Here is an 18,523-nt window from a genome sequence, read left to right on the forward strand (position 1 = left end):
GCGGGGTGGCCCAGCCCCGACGCCAGGGGGAGCCGGAGAAGGGATAGCAGCTCTCAGCTTAGTAGCCCTGTGGCCCGGACCGCACCCTGCAGCCAACCATGCGTCCTAGGGGGGTTTCGGCCCCTAGGGAGCCCTGCCCAGAGCCGGTGCCCTGTTAGATTCCTGCTTGCCCAGGGTTCCCGGCCGACAGGCCCCGAGTTTGTTCCTACCTGCGACTGTGCCGGTGGCCCCCGCTGTGCACCTGGCGGCGGGGGCGGCAAGGATCCGACACCTGCGTTACCTGATCCTTCCTCTCAGGTTACAGCCCGGCCCGCGCCCGCCCGGTCGCGGCTGGCCTATGGGCTCTGTCGGCCTGACATCACCTAGGACCCGCCAATCCCAGGCCGAACCCCCCAGCAGTCAGGGATGCCACCGAAGCCCAACTGCTCCTCCACACCTGGCGGGTATGCTGCACCGGTCGCACCGGCCAGGTGTGGCCCCGCCCCCTGGACCTTTCTCCCTGAACATGGTCCTGGCACCCCGACCTTCAGGCCCCTACTCATTTGCCAGAGACAGGATGAGGGTCTGACGGCTGGCGGTCTCATTTGGCTCCTGGGTTCCGGGTCGCGTCCCCTCCTTTCCCTCCTGCATCTGGAAACCATCTCCATCCTCGTAAACGACACCAACACCCGCGCACAAGTCTCGGGTTTCAGGGGCAGCAAGGCGGGCTCAGGTAACAACTCAGCCTGCCGCCCCATTGCGGATGCCCCCAGCTAAGCCCAGCTCCGGGAGAAGGACCGGAGGTGGTGGGGGCTGTCCTGGGCCCCATCCTCCCAGCCTGTGCGTCCTCGAGGTGGCCTCGGACCCTCTGCACCCGGCCCGTCCAGGCTCACGTTGCAGGAAACGCGACACGCTGGATTTGTTTTCTGGGCCAGCCAGCCCCCTCCACACCCCCTGCAGCCCCAGAGGCACGACCCTGCTCTCTCCCGCAGCTCAGGCACCCGTGCAGGGCGCAGCAGGCACACAAAGGTCTCTTTGTGGAGCAGACCCAACTCCTGCAGCTCAGCACGCACACACCCCAGAGGGGTGTGGGAAGGCACAGTCCTGGCCCTTGGCTCAGGCATGGGGACTGGGTGCTGGTCAGACCACCTGTCCCAGGCTTTGGGCAGGGCTCACATGCCAGCCCAGGCTGAGAAAGTTGACTGGGCCCAGGCCACTTGCAGCCCCAGCAGAGCCTACTAGAGCTCCCTCCAGAGATGAAAGGGGAATCTGATTTTAGAGCTTGGTCTGGGGTGGCATGAAGGGGGTGGCAGTTGGAGTTCTTGTGGAGCTCAATGTCCCTCCCTAGCCTCTGTGACAGTGGCCTTGTGACCTGTTCCACCAGTGCAAACTGATTATTCAGAGGTCTAGGCTCTGACAGGACCCTGGGGGGGCTGCCGCCACACACCTGGCCACCTGTGGTCTCGTATATTTTTTTTCCACCTCTCAGATCAGCTGGGCCCCCTCAACCTCCCTGCCCAAGTCCCAGAGCTGCCCAGACAGGACCTCTGCCTGCTTCCCTGCAGTCCCTGGTGACCTGGACCACTCATAATCACTGTGTCCTCCCTCACACCACCCTCCTAAGGGTGCTTGCTTCTCCCTGCAGGGTGCCCACCTCAGCACTGACTCCTCCAAAGTACAGAAGCTCAAACCTCAGCAGGAGCCAATCTCAGCTTCTTGGCCACTCGGACAGCAGGTGCTGGGCCCTGCTGGTGTTCACTCACCTGACACACCCTCCTCCTGGCCCTCACCCTCAAGCTACGACATGGCATCTCCCACCTGGAAGACATCTAGGGTTCCATTCTTCACCTGAGCCCATGGCTGTGGGCATGGGCATGTTAGTGGAGAGCAATCTGCACACGTTCTCTGTCAACTCAGGGAAAACCCTGCCACTCCATGCAAGAGGCAGCATAGACCCAGCTCCTGGTGAGGCACAGCCATCCGGGGCCGGATGTTTTCACCCCAACTTGGCATGGAGGGCAATGTGTTTGTCTAACTCACTTCCCTGTGCCCAGTGCAGCCCTGAGCCCTCGTGGAACTGATCAGGAGCTTTGACTCTTGAACATGCCCTGGACCCAGGGACCCCACCTGTGTCTACTAGCCAGGCCAGTCCCACCCCTGGGAGGCAGGCAGGGGGAGGGCTCACTACCTCCTTCTTGAGTGGCTCTGTCTCCACGTGGCGGAGCTTGTTCTTGGTCTGCATGTAGATGTCAGCTGCATGGAGCCCCACAGGGGGGTTGGGGGCTGGGTAGCCTGGTGGAGGTGGGGGCAGCGGGTGCCTGGGGGTGGGGCGGTGGCGGGAAGCTGGGGGGCGGTGGCGGGGGTACAGATCTCCCCATCTTGCTCTGAGACAGGCCCAGCTCCGGGTTCAGCATATCCATGTAGTTCTGTATGTCTGCGGCTCTTGCGCTGGAAAGTCCTGCGGAGGCAGCAGGGAAGGCCGGGTGTGGGAGTTCGCAGAGAGGCTGTCCCCCAGAACTTGCCAGACTCCCCACCACCTAGAAACCACTTGTTGAGAGGCAAAGCAGTCTCTGGGTGCTATTCGATGTGGCTCACTGTGGCCTCTGGCAGTGCTGGATGGTTCCTGCTCCCCAGCCCTGCACTAAGGTTGGAGGACAATGTGCTCAGGTTTGGAAGGGAAGCAGCAGGGGGCTTTGGGCTCCAGGTGTGCCTGCAGGGCAGGGCCACCTGGACAGGGGAGAGGCAGCTCTTCAGGGAAGATCTGGCAGAGCAGGTGGCAGGAGTCTGGATGGCCACACCCAACCTTCCGGGGCACCTAGTCAGCTCTGCAGTCCACCACCTGGTGACAGGAAACAGGCACTGCGGGCGGACCATGTTCATGCTCAGGGTGTGGTCAGTGTGTAGACCCATGTCTGGCTTTGCCCAAGGTTTGTGCAATTGTGTATGTTTGAGCCTTTCACATTTGTGCACACAACTCTTTGTATTTGTGAATGTGTCTGTGTTGGTCTGTAGACACGGTGTGCATGTATCTCTCCAGTGAAAAAGCAGGTGTGAGTCCTTGTGTAAGTGCACGCAGACCTGTAAGGTGCACACGACTCTGCTTGTGTGCCTGAGCATTCCTATGTATGTGTATACTGTGTTTACAGACATACAGATGTGACTTTTGAGTGTGGGTAGGCAAGAACAATGAACCATGGGTGAGGTGCATGTGAGTTTTGGGGGGGAATACATGTGGATGTACATGTGGTTGTGTGGTGGGCACACAGGACCCTGGGCGTCCCCTCTGGGAGTTTAGGACAGTGAGGGAAGGGCCGCCTGTGGTGGACCATGGGCAGGATGCCCTAGGCAGTGTGCTTTCCCTCCTCCCTCTCCCTCCAGCCCACTCACCACGAGGAGGAGGAGGAGGACGCTGGCCCTTGATGCTGGAGTGGCTGGAAGAGCAGGAGTCGTAGTTGGAGAGGGTGCTGGCAGGCGAGCTGAGGTCAAAGTTCTGTGGCTGGACTGACATGGTGGTGTTGGGTGAGGACATGCCCGAGTCAGGCTGCTTTGCCTCCAGCTCAGTGGACGAATCCTGGGACAGTACTCGATGCTCCACACTCTGAGGAGAAGGCAGGAGGGCTGTGAGGGCAAGCCTCCTCCACAGACCTGCGCTTTCTGGGCCAGGTCCCATTCAGGCATGCCCTTGCTGTGTGACTTCAGTCAAGCCACTTCCCTCTCTGAGATCCTTTCCCCATTGCAAAAGGGTATTGGGTTCTTCTAAGGCTAAGATTCAAGTCCAGCCCCCTAGCAGGATCTCGGGTTCCAGAGATACTCCCATCCTGGCCCCTCCCTGCTCAGGAGGCTAGAAGCCACCAAGGGAAGGGGCCCTGGGCTGCACCCCAGGGAGATTGCCATGCACCAGCCTTCCCTTATCAACCAGCAGAGGGCCTGGGCTCTCATGTTTCTTCAGGAGGGGGTTTGGGGTGGGGTACAGGGAGAGCCGTCCCCTCTTACCTGGCTGAAAACCCCCTGTTTCTCCTTTCCCAACCTGTCAGCTCCCAGCACCAACCCAGCCAGTCTCCTGATGGAGCTTTGGGGGTGGGGAAGGGTGGGGCCTGGTGGCCCAGCTGAGCTGGGATGGGCAGCCCCTGCGCAGGCTCCCAAGCCTGTCCCCCTCCCTCCCGCCATCTGTGCCTCTGACCACAGGCTGGGATTGGGCTGGGGTGGGGGCCCTGCTTACATTGCCCATGCTGTCCTGCTGCCGGCAAGCCTGCTCTCTCTGCTGCCTCCTGCCCAGACCTACTCCTCCCTGCCCCATGCCCCCTCCCTGCCTGAGAAGTGTCACAGGCCCCCTGGGAAAGGGAGGCAGCCTGGCACCAGGTAACAGCTCGGCAGCCACGCTCATTGGCCCTGTAATTAGGGGCTCTTTGGGAGTGTTTGCCTTTTCTGGGCCAGCATCCTTGGTGGCTTGTATCTGTCACTGCTGTAGCTGGGCCTGCCTGGGTGAGAGTGTCAGGCCCTCCTGCCCACCCACCCACATTCAGGAGATTCAGCCTCTGCTCACTATCCTAAGAGCCAAAGGGGAGCCCAGGATAATGGCTTTGGGGGACAGCCTGAAGGTGCCCTTTTCTTGGCTGACACTAGTGGGCACCAAGGGCACCTGGTCCTGACCTCCATGGGCTACAGACACAAAAGGCTGGGACTCAGGCTTTGCAGCCTGAGAAAATGGCTTTAAATTACCCCCCTCCACTTATTAGCCTCCCAACCTTGGACAATCACTTGCCTTTTCTGTGCCTGTTTCTTCATCTGTAAATGGGTAAGTACAATGTTCCTTGCCCAGTGGGTGGCCAAAAAAGACTTTAAAAGTTAAGTGCCATGCATGGCATGATATCTAGAGAAGTCTTATGTGCCAACAGTTACTATAAGATGAACTTGACACCTGCCAAGCACTCAGCCCGCCAGAGTCAAAATTCAATAAATTATTGCTAGCAGTGGAGCAAACTCTCAGGAGGTACTGGAGGGTCCTGGAAGGTCCTGGGCTCTGCTGCTGCGCCCACAGCCCCACAACAGAGACAGATTCTCTCAGCTGGAAGGAACTCACCTTTGGGGCAGAATGGCCCTTGACAGTGCCTACCCCCGCTTGTAGGCCCCAGTGACAGGGTACTCACTAGCTGCAGGGCCACCCACACTCTTTGCAAGTTCCTTTCCAGGGGGGAATTCATCCTCTAGTCTACCTGCAGTCTCTGATCCTGGGCCTTGCTACTCTTTGCAGACCCCAGGACTGGGGTAGTCAGGCCAGGGACCACCCACTGTCTCTCCTCTAGGCTTCTTTTGGAAGCCCCAGTCATGGCCTGGCTGTCTTCTGGAACTATCAGCTTATTTCTGCAAATGTCAGTGAGGTCCACCCTCTTCCTACCTCATTTCTCCAAGAAAGCAGATGGGCAGGGCCCTAGACTTGGTGACATCCACACCTGAGTCCAGGCCCCAGTGGGTTACTTCATGGCTGAGCAACCATAATAAAATAATTTACAAGAGTCACATAAGTGTCCGGTTATGAATTAACTAGGAATGCACCAGCATGTGGTATTGTGGTCAAGAAAGAGTGGTCCTCCACCACTTACTGTCTGCATGACCTTGGGTCTCCAGGAGATTCAGTCTACTCATCTGTGACATGGAGACACTAGCATTACCTACCTCAGAGGGTGGCTGTCAGTTAAATGAGCTGATAATGTGGGTGGGTGAATGAACTTGGCTGGCCCCTGGTTGGAGTCTTCTGATCTCTCCTAGCCTTATCTCTTGTCAGGATGACTCTGGTCCTCCCTGTCTCCCTTCCCTGGACCTTTTGTCCTCTTGCACCTCACTGTGCCTTGCTCCCCAGTGGGCAGTGGATCTGGGCTGAGAGGTAGGTATGACAGTGGTCAAGGACACGTACTCCTTGTGTCACCTTGGGCAAGGGGCTGCACGTCCCTGAACTTCAGCTCCCTCCTTGGTAGAAGGGGTAAGACCTCTACCCCTGTGGTGGGGGGCGGGATGAGATGACAACGAAGGCTGTACCCGGGTCATACCAGGTTCTCCACCGTGCGCAGGTAGCGGGTGCAGTGGCTGTGGCCATTGTAGTCCGACAGGTCGGCGGCCGTGTACCCGTCACGGTCGCGGACGTCCAGCTCCGCGCCGTTCACTACCAGGATCTGGCAGCACTGAGGGGGCATGGGGTGAGCACCTGGCGGCGACCGGTGCCCCGCGCCCGNNNGCCCCGCCCCTCTCGGGCCGCCCTGACCTCCAGCTCGCCATTCTCTGCGGCGTCATGCAGCGGGGTCCCGCCCCACAGGTCGGCGGAGATCTCGCCGCCGTGCAGCAGGAGCCAGCTGAGCACTTTGGCGTGGCCGTGGCTGGCGGCGAAGTGCATGGCTGTGGCGCCGTCTTTGTCCTGCTCCGACAGGCTCACGTCGGTGCAGCTCACCTGGAGAGAGGGGCGGAGAAAAGGGCGGGGACTGGGCACCAGGCCCCTCCTGGCTGGGCCACGGCCCCGTGCCCATTCCCAGGCCCCCTCCCTTCCTGTGACCAGCTCACCAGCCACACGATGACCGAGCTGTGGCCCATCTGTGCTGCTGCATGCAGCGGGGTCATGCCATCGTGGGCGCGCGCGTGTGGGTCCGCGCCGCACTCCTGCACCAGGTACTGCGTCACCTCCAGGTGGCCCTCCTGGCACGCCAGGTACAGGGGCGTGGCACCATTCTTGGTTTGGGCATTCACTCCCCTGCGAATATGCAACACCCACCATGGTCTCTCAGTGCCGGCGGTCGTCCTTGCCTCAATCCTGGGAGCCCCGGAGGACCGGGAGAGTGGGTTGGACTAGGTCCTACAGCAGCCTCCCGGTCCCCTCGGCTGTAGTCCCACCCACAGCAGCCTGGTTTTTATAAAGCATCTGACAGCACATCCTGCTCTTAGGGAACAGTCCCACCTTTACCAATGTGCTGCATTGCTCTGGACCCCTCCTACCCTGGGGCAGCCCCGTGGATGGCCTGTCATGCTTGGTTAGCCATAACTGCTTCTGGCCTAGGCCTAACCCAGAGGAGGGAGTTCTTGGAGGTCAGGGAGGGTTAGCGTTGCCAGATGAAACACAAGGATGCCACTTAAATCTGAATTTCAGATAAATATCAATAATGTGTTAGCATATCCCAGATACTACATGGAACATACTTATACCAAAAAATATTTATCTCAAATTTGAAGTTAATTGACATCCTGGGTTTTGTTGTGCACCAAGGTGGTGGTGGTGGTTCTTTTTCTTTTTTTTTCAGGACTGAGGATTAAGCCCAGGAGTGCTCTACTACTGAGCTACATTCCCAGTCATTATTATTATTATTATTACAAATTTTGAGACAGGGGCTAATCAAATTGCCCAAGATGGCTTGAACTTGGAATCCCTCTGTCTGATGCTCCCAAGTAACTGGGATTACAGTTATGCACCACCATGCTTAGCTAGGAAGGTTCATCTTAAGTCCCACTGTCATTCCCATTTTGCAGAAAGGCAACTGAGGCTTGGTCCATGTGTTGCCACAGGCCACTCAGCTGGTAAGTGGCATGGGAACACATATCTGTCTGGGATGCAGGGCCTCCCCTGCAGTAAGTTTGCAGGTACTGAAAAAAAGAGTGGGGGAGGGGCCCTATGTCCCAGGTGCTTCCACTACAGCTTACCTTTCAGCTGTCACTGCCCTTAATCCTTGCTTCTCCACCCAGCTCATTGTCCTAACTGGGGAACAGTGAGCCAGCCCCATTGGTGAGGTGCTGCTAGGGAACACAGAAGCTGGCCTGGCCACTAGGCTGATGGGTGGTCCAGAGTGCAGTTACCGCAATGGGACACTAGGTGGAGCCACAATCTACTCCCAGATCCTCCTTGTTCTCTACAAGTCTATAAGCTCAAGATAGGGGTTATATCCTGCCAGGCTCTGATTAGACCTTGGCGTCCTAGGAACACATTTCTTCACATCCTTACCCTCAACTGCCCTCCGTATCTACACATCCACAGTGGCAATCACATGCACAACCCACACCCCCCAAGCCTCTCATCCAGTCGCCTGTCCATCTGTCCATCAGCTCATGCCCTAAGCCATTCCCTCCTCCTCTATCTGCTCATTCACCCACCTTCCTGCCACCTCAACGTGACCGAGCCATGTGTGCACTCTCCTCTCTCTCACACATGCCTCCCAGTAGACTTCTTGTTCCCTGTCCCTGGAGTCCCCAGGTCATCTGCAGCCTGCACTGGGCACCACTTTCTGGCCTGGGAACCTCGCTTCCCTGACACAGATCTGCTAATACTGGGGCCGAAGCAGAGCCTGGTGCTTTATAAGTTGAGGGGAGGAGGCGCTGTGCCTGGCTGTCCTTCTGTACCCCACCCCCACCCCCTGTCGAGAGCAGAGAGGGTCCTGCCAATCAGCACAGGGCAAGCCAGAGGCCCAGCCATGCACCTCTCCTCAGAAACATGCTGGCCCGCTGCCCTGGCCTCTACGCCCCAGTGCCAGCATTGCCCCCACAGCGTATGCATGCTGGTGTGCCAGGAACAGCCTGTTGAATATTTCATGACTGACACTCAGCAGCCTGAATTATTCACCCTGTAACTAAGGCATGGCAAGTGCTGGGGTCCTGGGGCCTGGGGCCCTCTCTGGGGCAGGGGGCAGCACAAGGCAGTGTAAATGACGAAGGGGACCAGATCTGTGTTGAGCTCTGCCCTCCCAACACCCCCTGTGGCAGGTAGCCATAACGCAAGGGTGCCCAGCCAGTCTGAGAGGGAGATGGACAGCAGGGGGCAGTGGTGCCTACTAGTTGCCACTCCCAACAGAGTCCTGACACTCTAATATAAAGACTGGAACCTGCCCCCATTATTATTAGTATTTCAGCCATGATCTCTATGGTGCAGTCAGAACCTCCTGCCCAGGAGACCCCGGGACATAGGGCACATATGCTTGATGGGCTGCAGGAGTGCCTAGAGGATTAGCCTAGTTCTCTTCCTGCTTGACCTGGAGGCAAGAGAAATATGGGCTCCCTCCCACTCACTGGGGAGAATTACAAAAATACGGGTAAGCATAAGGAACAAAAGAGAACTCCCACTTGGAAAGAATAATGAATAAGAGTAGTAATAAAAAAAATTGGTTAATAATAGTGACAGCAGCTACTATTTATTGAATGATTACTTGTTCCAAGCACTGTGATGCACCCATTCTCTTATCTAGTCCTCACCATGTATTCATGGCTGAGAGTATCAGTCTCCTTCTACAGACGAGGAAAGGAGCCCTAGGGAGCTACCATCACTTGAGGTGGAGCAGGCAGAGCCAACCTTGTGAGCTTGGCCCACGAGGTCAGAGAGCTGGAGGGGGGACTCCAGCTGTGCAGTGTCCACAGCCGTCCTCTCTGTCTGTCTCCCTCTTTGTGCATAAACAACTGTCCTTCTCTGCAGAGCTCACTGCTGGGCATTCAGGAGCCTCACTGCCAGTGAGCTCAGCTCTGAGTGGGACTGGACATGATGGGGACTCCACAGGAAGGCCCAGGGCCTAGTGTGAGCCCTATCCCCCCAAGCTGTGCCACAGTATCCCTTCTTTTGCCTTCCAGACCCCATCCGTGAAGTGGTAGCCACTATGTGCCTCCTCATTCCAGGAGGGCCAGCCACCAAGGGCACTCACAGCTGTCATGGGGTGTCCAGCCAAGCACAGCTTAGGCTAGACATCATTTCTTTTTTCTCTTCATCTTCTCCTTCTTCTCCCTCTTCCTCTCCTCCTCCTCTTTCTCCTTCTCCTACTGGGAATCGAACTCAGGGAACTGAACTGTTCCCAGTCTCACCCAACCTTTCTTAAATATTTGAAACAGCATCTTGCTAAATCTCTGAGGTTGGCCTTGAACTCGCAATCCTTCTGCCTCAGCCTCCCAAGTCACTGGGGTTATAGGCATGGCCATCACATCAGGCTCCACCCTCCTTCTTGATCTCAAACTCTGGAGTCTTCAAAGACCCTGAGCCAAACCCTTTCCATAGGTTGGAAGCTTCCTGGTCATGATCACATAAACCATGCTTTTCTTTTCGCTTAGGGAAAAAAGATGATCTGGACAAACTGTAACTATTAAGCAAGCCACCCTCTGACTGCACAAAAGAAATGTAGAAAGCTTGTAAGGGTCTGTTGGAATTCTCTGTCCAAATTTGTGCCAGCTTACTGTTCATGCTGGCCCAGGGAACAAGGAGTGATCAGTCAGTTCCCCCACGGATTCAGACTCAGGTCAAAGAGCAAAATGTCCAGTGGCCCTCCCAGCTGCTTAAGACTCCTGCCCTGAGAGAGGTCAGAAAGCGGCTGGCACCCCAAGGACCAGATCTTGTTGTGGCTGGAGCTGATCTGAATAGTCACGCAACCTTCTGGGCTCCTCATTGCATCACACCCCCTGCTTATAGCAAGAGTCTAAATCAGGCTTGGTTCAGGGAAAAAGTGCAGCCCTGTTTTGAGGAAGGTTCTAGAACAGTCCATTAACACCCTAATCCCCGACAAGCTTGGAATAGTTCCAGAGGCCAGCACGTCCCTGCAACTCTTCCAACCTTCCAGACCTTCCTTCTGACCTGCCATTTAGCCAGACTCGACCCTGCCTCCGCCCTCTGTGCCAGGGCTGTGGCAACACCCTCAGGGCAGAGCTTGGCATGACTGACTGCTTCTAACTCAGTGTCCACTCCCAGCTCCTCGGAAAGGCCTTCCCAACCCTTCAACTTAGAGAATTTCCTCCCAATTTCTTTACTTTATTGCGTTCTTTCTGTAGACGCAGATTCCAGGGCTCTACCTGATGGACAGGCAGAGCCGTGAAAGCGGCAGAGCCCTTGGCCTCTTGGAGCTCTGTCCTCCTGGGGCAGTGGCTGGCAGACCAGCACCCAGGAGCAGCAAGAACGCACATCCAAATGGGCTGCCTGCTCCCGACTTTGTCCTCTGCTTCTCAAAAGCCACCGGTGCAGACGGGCTGGAAGGTTAGAGAGCTCAGGGTAGTTGTTGAGAAAATAAGTGCGTCTGTGAGCAGGAAGGACCTGCATGCTGCCTGCTCACTAGGGCTCAGCCTGGTAAGACAGAAACAGTGCATTGCCAGATGGGCACATGGAGGCTCAGAAAGGGAGTTTCATCTAAGGTCAGAGGGGCGACCTTAGTCTGATGACCCCAGACTCCTCCATTCAACAAGCACTCACTGTCTGTCGGCACTGGGCATAGTGAGCCTCATTAGTTAAGGGGACAGACAGAGAAACACACAGAGGCACGTGGCACACAATGCCAACTCCTGATCAGGGCCACAGGGGAAAAGAGCCAGGCCACGAGCGTGTTGTGGGCGCGGGTTACCATGTGAGCAGGCTCAGGGCTGGCCTGGCTGAGAAGGTGGCCACCCGGTGAAGACCTGAAGGAGGGCCAAGCAGGCAGGGGCTCTCTGGAGAGGTTCAGGAGAGGGACCCGCCCACGCAGCTGGAGGGTGCCAGCCCCCAGGAGGGGCAGTGAGGCTGGGGAGGAGCACGGGTGAGTTATGGGGAGGAGGGTTGAGGTGAGAGGGAACAGGGCCAGGTGGAAGGGCCTCTGGGCCACTGTAAGGGGTGGCCTTCACCGTCGGTGAGCCAGGAACCTGTCAATTGCCTAGTGGTCTCTCCGCACCTTCAAAGGCTACAGATGGAGCTGGGCTGGCAGGGCCAGGATCAAGGTGGGGAGACCAGTCAGAGGGCGGTTGGTGGATCACAGTTAGGTGACAGGCCAGGACCAGGAGCTGTGGGTGGAGACAGAAGCCTCACTTCGGGGGCTTCCCAGACCCCACCTGGCCCTCCTTTCTCAGAGCCTCCACCTGGGTCAGGGGCAAGGCTGGCTGCTGCCTTTCCCAGTTGGGACCAGCCAGCATAAGCCCTGCCCCAGGCCCTGCTGCCCAGGTGACCTCCACAAATACCAAGAGTAGGCCTGGGGGTAGTAATTAAGAATGAATGAGTCCTTGCTGCCTGTGGCAGAAACAGGTGCCCAGCAGGTAAGGGGCTACCCCAGCCCAGGCAAAAGCTCCGGGCTTCACAAAGGGAGGGCTGAGCCACGGGCCCTGGGGTGAGTCCCTGGGGAAGCCCCTCTCATGAAGCCCCTTTCTACCCATCCCCACCAGGGGCTGCCTGAAGCTTTGTGAGCAGCCAGGCTCCATGAGTTTTTTTTTTTTTTTTTTTTCTCATTTTGTTTTTTAATATTTTTTTAGTTAGAGATGGATACATGTATTTATTTTGTTTATTTATTTTTATGTGCTGCTGAGGATCGAACACAGTGCCTCACATGTACGAGGCAAGTGCTCTGCCACTGAGCCACAACCCCAGCCCTCCATGAGGTATTTTACTAAAGAAGGAACAAAGGGAAGTACTTGGCAAACTTGGAACACTGAGAGATTAGGACCTGGACCAGGAGTGGGGGATGCAGTTTGCCCAAGGTCACACAGCAAACCAGTGGTGCCTGCAGTTGGTCAATAAGCCTCTTGGAGGCACCATGTCTATGTCTACCAGCTCCACGAGGCAGAGACATCTGCCTGGTTCACTAATGTATCTCTGGCACTTAGAATATTGCCCAGCACATAGCAGATGCTCAATAAACATTAGTCAAAACTGGGTGTGATGGCACATGCCTATAATCCCAGAAACTTGGGAATCTGAGATAGGAGGTTCACAAACTAAAAATAAAATAAAACAAAAAATAGAAAAGGGCTGGGGATGTAGCTCAGGAGGACAACACCCTTGGGTTCAATCCCCAGTACCCAAAATAAATAAATATTATTTGAATGAGTTGAGTGAGTTAGTCTATAAAATGAACTGATTACAGAGCTACTGTCTAGAGTGGGTGAGAGGCTTAGAGAATGCCACCTGGTGCCAGGCCCCAGGAGGCACTGGGCAGGCAGGAGCTGTTTCCGGTTTACCCTGAAACACTTTCTAATCCCTGTGCAGTTTCAGGTCTGGGGGAGGGCTGAGGGAAGGAGCCCCCTGCAGGGAGCTGGAGTAGAGAATCTGTGGGCCAAGTGATCTTTAGTTTACCATGACAGGTAGGGGCCCCCACGGGAAGGACCTGGAGCCTCCCTCCTCTCTCCAAAGCTCAGGCCTTGAGTTCTGGGCTGAGCCCGGAGCTTCCCTCTGACTGGTCAGTCCCCAGGGATGTCAGAAGCAGACATGGCAGTGGGTGGTTCCTGGGTGTCAGGGGTCTACCTGCTCCTTGCCCCTTCCCAGGCAGCCCCAGCTGGGGATCGAGACACCTCATCCCCTCACTGGCCACTCATGTTCCTGTCCAGGAGGGTCAGTAGCCCTCTCCAGCTCTCTGACACCCGGGGCCTGGGACAGCCCTAGTCAGCTCTGCCCGGCCCCAGTTCAGGGGCTCCCTTTCAGCAGGAGCTCAGAGGGAGGCTCAGCAGCTCACCCCTGAGGTCACTATGGCCAGCTCTCTGCCTCTGTAAGATTCGGCTCAATGAACTGGGATAGATTAGAGGAAGAGTGGTCGGTGCAGGATGTTCCTAGAGACTCAAGCCCTTTCTGCCATCTCAGGCATCAGCAGGCCTCCCACAGGCTGTCCAGCCCTCCCCTGCACCTTGTCACCATCGCAGCCCAGAGCTGCCCACGGCCTCCCTGCGTAGTATCAAATTTCCACTGCTAGTTCTGGGTGTCCTTCCTCCCTCACAGGCTCATGGGCCCAGGAAGAGAGCTGAGCCCTCGTGAATAATTCAAAGGCCTTCACAGCAGGCCCAGGAGGCTCACGAGAGCATAGCGTCACAGCCTTCAGATCCGGGCTGCCTGGCTCCTCAATTGGGCCTGTGGTCAGGGTCACCCAGCTTCTGCCTTCCCCAGCCCTCGTATGCACAGCCCCGGGGAGCAAGAGTCTCCAGCCCCAAGACGGGAGCCTACGTGGGTATACCAACCCCCAGTCCCAGTCGCCAGCCATCCCCTCCGGCCTGAGCCCAGCCTGGCAACCACACAAAAGCACCTCCTTATCAGCCAGGTCACACACCACTGCAGGGAACAGAGCCCAAGCCCTCTGTCCACCTCCCTGAGATTCATGGTGACTCCTGGGGGTGCTGGCAGCTCATCAGCCCAAGGCATCTGGCTGCAGGGCTGGGCACCACAGCCTGGTCATGCCCAGATCTGGCATGGTTTGGGAGGGGATCAGGGTCCTCAAGACCCGAAGCTCACAAGAGTATTCCATGGCTCAGCCAGTCTCCCCAACGCCTGGGATCCAGCCCCCAGAGGGCCCGGGGACAGCAGGTCTCATCAGTACTTGCAGGGACAGGCTTGGAGCCCTCTCAATTCACACTGCTAGGTTCTGGTGGCCCCAGGATCAGCCTGGCCCTCTGGGCACCTCGGGTGTACTGGGCAGGACGGCAGGGGCAGAAGCACTTCCTTGCTGCGTGACCTTCCTCCTTGGGACCTTAATGTCATCTGCTTGAAGCAAGGGGGTACGAAGACGCATCAGAACCGTAACTGTGGAGGTGGGGGCATCATGTCACAGGTGTGGCTCCCCAGAGCCCCAACCTGGAGTGTCTAACCGGAGTCTGGGCCAAAACCTGTGAATGATACAGGGGGACCCTGCACTCAAGGGTCTCTGGGGCCCTCTTACTCTAAATTCCACTGACTTTGACCTGACCCAAACCCTACACAGAGTGGCTACCAAATGACTGCGAGGAGAACGCCCATCCCAGGCAGATCCTGCTGGGTCTCCCACTAACCAGACAAGAAGTCCTCGCCTCAGAGGATGAAACCAGGCTCAGCCTGCCTGTCCTGGGTGAGGGGACCACTAGAGCCCAGCCACCCTACATCCACGTCAGTATGCCTGGGCCCAACAGGCTGCCAGCTACAGATACCTTGTTGTGTTGTCACATGGCTAAGCTGGCCTCTGGCCTGCTCCCTGGTGGCCAGTGGCCTTGAAGGCACCCTCACGAATGGGCCAGGCACCCACCAGAAGAGAAAAGTCACTGGTCAGAATCACCGCCCTGGCGCCATCTCATTGGCGTCCTGCTCCCTCAGAAGGGCCTGTGGCTTTCCCCAGGACCCCCGCCCCTCGGGCGCACCTGAGAACTGGTTCCTGCCCTCACCCAGCTTCTCATGTGACTCTGGCTCTGCAGGGCCCCCCTTTCTTCCACATGCTCCCACCCCACCCCGGGGCTCCCCAGCTTACCACCCAGCTACTTTCTCAGTCACTCAATCCAGGGACCCTGGGAGTTTGGGAGCCTTGTGCCCCGTGGCAGTGGGAATGGGTGAGGGGCCACAGGAATGCACGTGCTCTCTGGATAACTTGGCCTGGGCTCCGGGGCTAGGAGGGGCGGCTTCCCTAACTGCCTGAGTACTGGTGAGGCCCCTCCGCCTGACTGATGAGGGTCTAGGAGGTGCTCCTGCCTTCCCCTCCCCCTTTACAACAGTCTGCTAAATGAACACAGGCAGGTGACCACGGGTTGCACGTCCAGGTGACCACGGGTTGCACGTCCAGCTTCCCAAGTCCAGTTACTGCTGCAGCTCAGGGGGACAGGCTTTGTAGATGAGATGGCCAAGGAAGCCATCACACCCAGAGAAGATGAGTGGCGTGGCAGACTTGGGGCATCCCCTGGGGCCATGGCTTGCCCTACCACAGGCCCCCGAAGAGGGAGGACCCGGCCTGGGGATGCGGCTCAGTGGTAGAGCACTTGCCTGGCAGGTGCAAGGCCCTGGGTTCCATCCCCAGCACCAAAAAAAAAAAAAAAAAAAGGGTTGGGGTCCTTACTCAGGGTAGTGCCCGACAAGAAGCCTCAGGGAGGGGAAGTCTCCTTTGGCGGCGGCATAGTGGACAGGCAAGGCGCCCGTGTCTGTGGCCATGGTGGGTTCCCCACCGCCGTAACGCAGCAGCCAGTTCACCATCTCAGGGTGGCCGAAGCGGGCAGCCAGATGCAGGACCGTGGCACCAGAATTGTCTTTGTCCTGTGGGAGGAGAGGTGGTTCAAGTTCTCTGGCCTGGATCAACCCCCGCCAGGGGCTTGAGCCACTGCCAGCCTCCCCCTGGCCTGGGGGGCAGTGCTGTCCTCTCTGTCCTCCCTTGTGCTGTGGTCAGGCCTCCCTCAACAGGTTTTTTGGGATAGAGCCGATCCCAAAAGTTTGAATCCTGCTTCTGTCTTTGGGAAACTAAGTGGCCTGCTTTGACCATAGCATTGTAGTCTTCAGAGGCCTGCAGGATGCAACGGTGACACCCCCACACAGAGGCTCCTGGGACGCGGCACCCGGGAGTGACAGCAGGAGTCCTGGCTCCAGGGCCAGGCCAAAGCCCTGACACAACCTAACGCCTGAATGAGCAAGTGTGTTGCTCGGCTGAGGCAGGGCCGGGAAGGGGGGATGTTGGGCTGTGTCAGGATGGCACTGGGATTGGGGGGACATCCTGCATCCCCTCTCACCCTCTCCTTCTCCCTGCTTCCCAGATCGTTCACAGGATGGAGGCCTCCACTTTGGCATACCTCTGACAGCCCAACCTCAGTACAGGAACTGCCCCCAGACTCTTCTGGGCTGGGCCATGGGAACAGGCTGTGTTCTTGGTCCCATGGAGCAGTCAGCCAGCAGTGTATATGTGGGCTATGGTGGCCCCTAGGAGGGGCTGGGCAAGACCCCCACAGGAGCCCCAGAACCTCTGGGCCCAGAACATCCATACACATCCACTGTGCATCTGTCGGGGGAAGGGGCTGCTCACAGCACCCAGGCAAGAACTCAAGCGTCTGGACTCAGAGGCTGACACATTTGAAATACTGGGCACCACTCTAGAATCAACACACCAGAAGTCATGGGACGAGAGGAACAGATTGGCTGTCCCCTTAAGGAGGTGGCAAGGATTGTGGGGCAGAGAATGAATGGCCCACAGGAAGCTGAGGAAGATGCTGAGGCCCCTCTCGTATGCTGTGGGTATGAGGAGACTGGTTCAGTCTGTCCCCTGAGTTCACAGGACAGGGCTGGCTAGAGGTGGCCCAAGTAGGACCATGGTGAAAGACATCCTGATATCAGATCTTGAGAAGGGTTGGCCCTCTTCACTGGCCCTGGGAACTAAAGGTCTGGCGCTCCAGGGGGTCCTGATGGCTCAGGGTTTCTGGGTGGCAATGGCAGTACAGACACAGTACAGAGAGTGCCACGAGCTGCCCAGGCCTCGGGCCTCTCCTGTGCTGTGGCCCACATCCTAAGCTGCTTATCTTGTGGGATGGGCAGAACCAGGGATCGAGGTCATCCCCTCCTCCCACTTCCACCCCTAGCACTCAAGTGTGTTGGGGATGGAGGGCAGGAGACTTGATAAACTGGGCACAAGGCCACTCACTCCTTCCACCTCCTCTGCAGTGGTAAGGGAGGCTTCCGGCCAAGCTGGACACTGGGATCAGGGAGGAGAGGGAGGCTTCCAGCCAAGCCTGCACACCAGGATCAGGGAGGCAGGCACCTCCCAAAAGAGTGGGCATAGGCCACATGGCCAGGAACCCTCGATAGCAGGGCCAGCCAGGAGATAAGGGGCTGCTCCACCTCCCAGGAAGGATGGGAAGGGGGGCCTTGCCCTTTGAGGACATGAGACTAGGGTGGGTTTGGCCTTCCTTAGGGTACAACAAACCAGCTTAGAGGAGGCCCCGCCTCCTCCCTTCTCTCTACAGTTAAGCCAGTGTTCTTCATAAGTGGAAAATCAATTCTGCCCCTCCCACCACTGGCTTCCCCCACAACCAGAACATCATCCAAATTCTTCACCTCAGCCCAGAGACCCTCCGGCCTGGCCCTGGTGGCCTGACCCCTGTGCACCTCACTCCACATGCTCCCTCCTTGCTGTTCTCCAGCAGAAGGACGTGTACACCTGAGAGCTTGGTACTTCCTGTCCCTATGCTCAGAACTCCCTGATCCTCACCTGGCTACCTTCTTCTCATCAGCCAGGACTCCCCTGGGAGGTCACTCCTCAAAGTGACCAGTTGGGGCCTAGGGACAAGAAGACCCAGACGGAGCTGAGAAGTAACTTAGAGCTGGAAGGCCTGAACGTGCTGATGTCCTGTGGAGACCACATTCTCATGTCCCATCACCCTAGCCCCACACCCTGGCTTAGGGACATCTGCATCTCAGCGTCAAGTGAGCTGTGGGACTTTGCCCATCCCCACCTCCAGATCTGATCCTGGAGGGCATGGGCTTCTGGTTCTGCCATCCAAGCCCTTTGCCCCACCCCCAGGACTCCAGGATCAGTGCTGTGTCTCTCCCATGCAAAGCTGGCCCACTGAGCCCAATTCTCCTCGGTTTCTCCAATACTTCCCACTGCTCTTCCAGGGAGGGGCCAGGGCTTGCTAGGGCATCTGCCCAAGGACTCAATCCCGGGAGACCACCCCATCCACAGCTCTTTGGAAGGAGGGTTCAGCTAAGCCAGGAGGACCCAATCCCACCTACCCTCTCGCCAGGGGGGCTGGGAGGAAACCCTCTCTGGGGAGGAATCCCCAAGCCGCTCGGGGAGCAGCGGACCCACCTGCACCCTGCAGCCGCCCTGCGAGAGCAGCCACTGCAGGCAGGCGAGGTGGCCGGTAGCTGCGGCGTCGTGGGCCGGTGTGGCGC

At 57.6% G+C, this 18,523-nt stretch overlaps 1 protein-coding gene across 1 annotated transcript in view; it reads right to left on the minus strand.

Moving 5' to 3' along the window:
• The window catches only part of LOC107155429, a 27,740-nt gene that overhangs the window by 6,847 nt on the left and 2,370 nt on the right, over positions 1-18,523 (minus strand). Inside the window, 9 exon segments of the mRNA XM_048783562.1 lie at positions 210-241; positions 1,980-2,294; positions 2,296-2,437; positions 3,367-3,577; positions 6,024-6,155; positions 6,236-6,418; positions 6,529-6,715; positions 15,708-15,901; positions 18,438-18,518. Coding sequence (XP_048639519.1) covers positions 210-241; positions 1,980-2,294; positions 2,296-2,437; positions 3,367-3,577; positions 6,024-6,155; positions 6,236-6,418; positions 6,529-6,715; positions 15,708-15,901; positions 18,438-18,518 — 1,477 coding nt within the window.

The sequence above is a fragment of the Marmota marmota genome, unplaced genomic scaffold, assembly GCF_001458135.2.
Source record: "Marmota marmota marmota unplaced genomic scaffold, marMar, whole genome shotgun sequence".
NCBI lineage: Eukaryota > Metazoa > Chordata > Mammalia > Rodentia > Sciuridae > Marmota > Marmota marmota.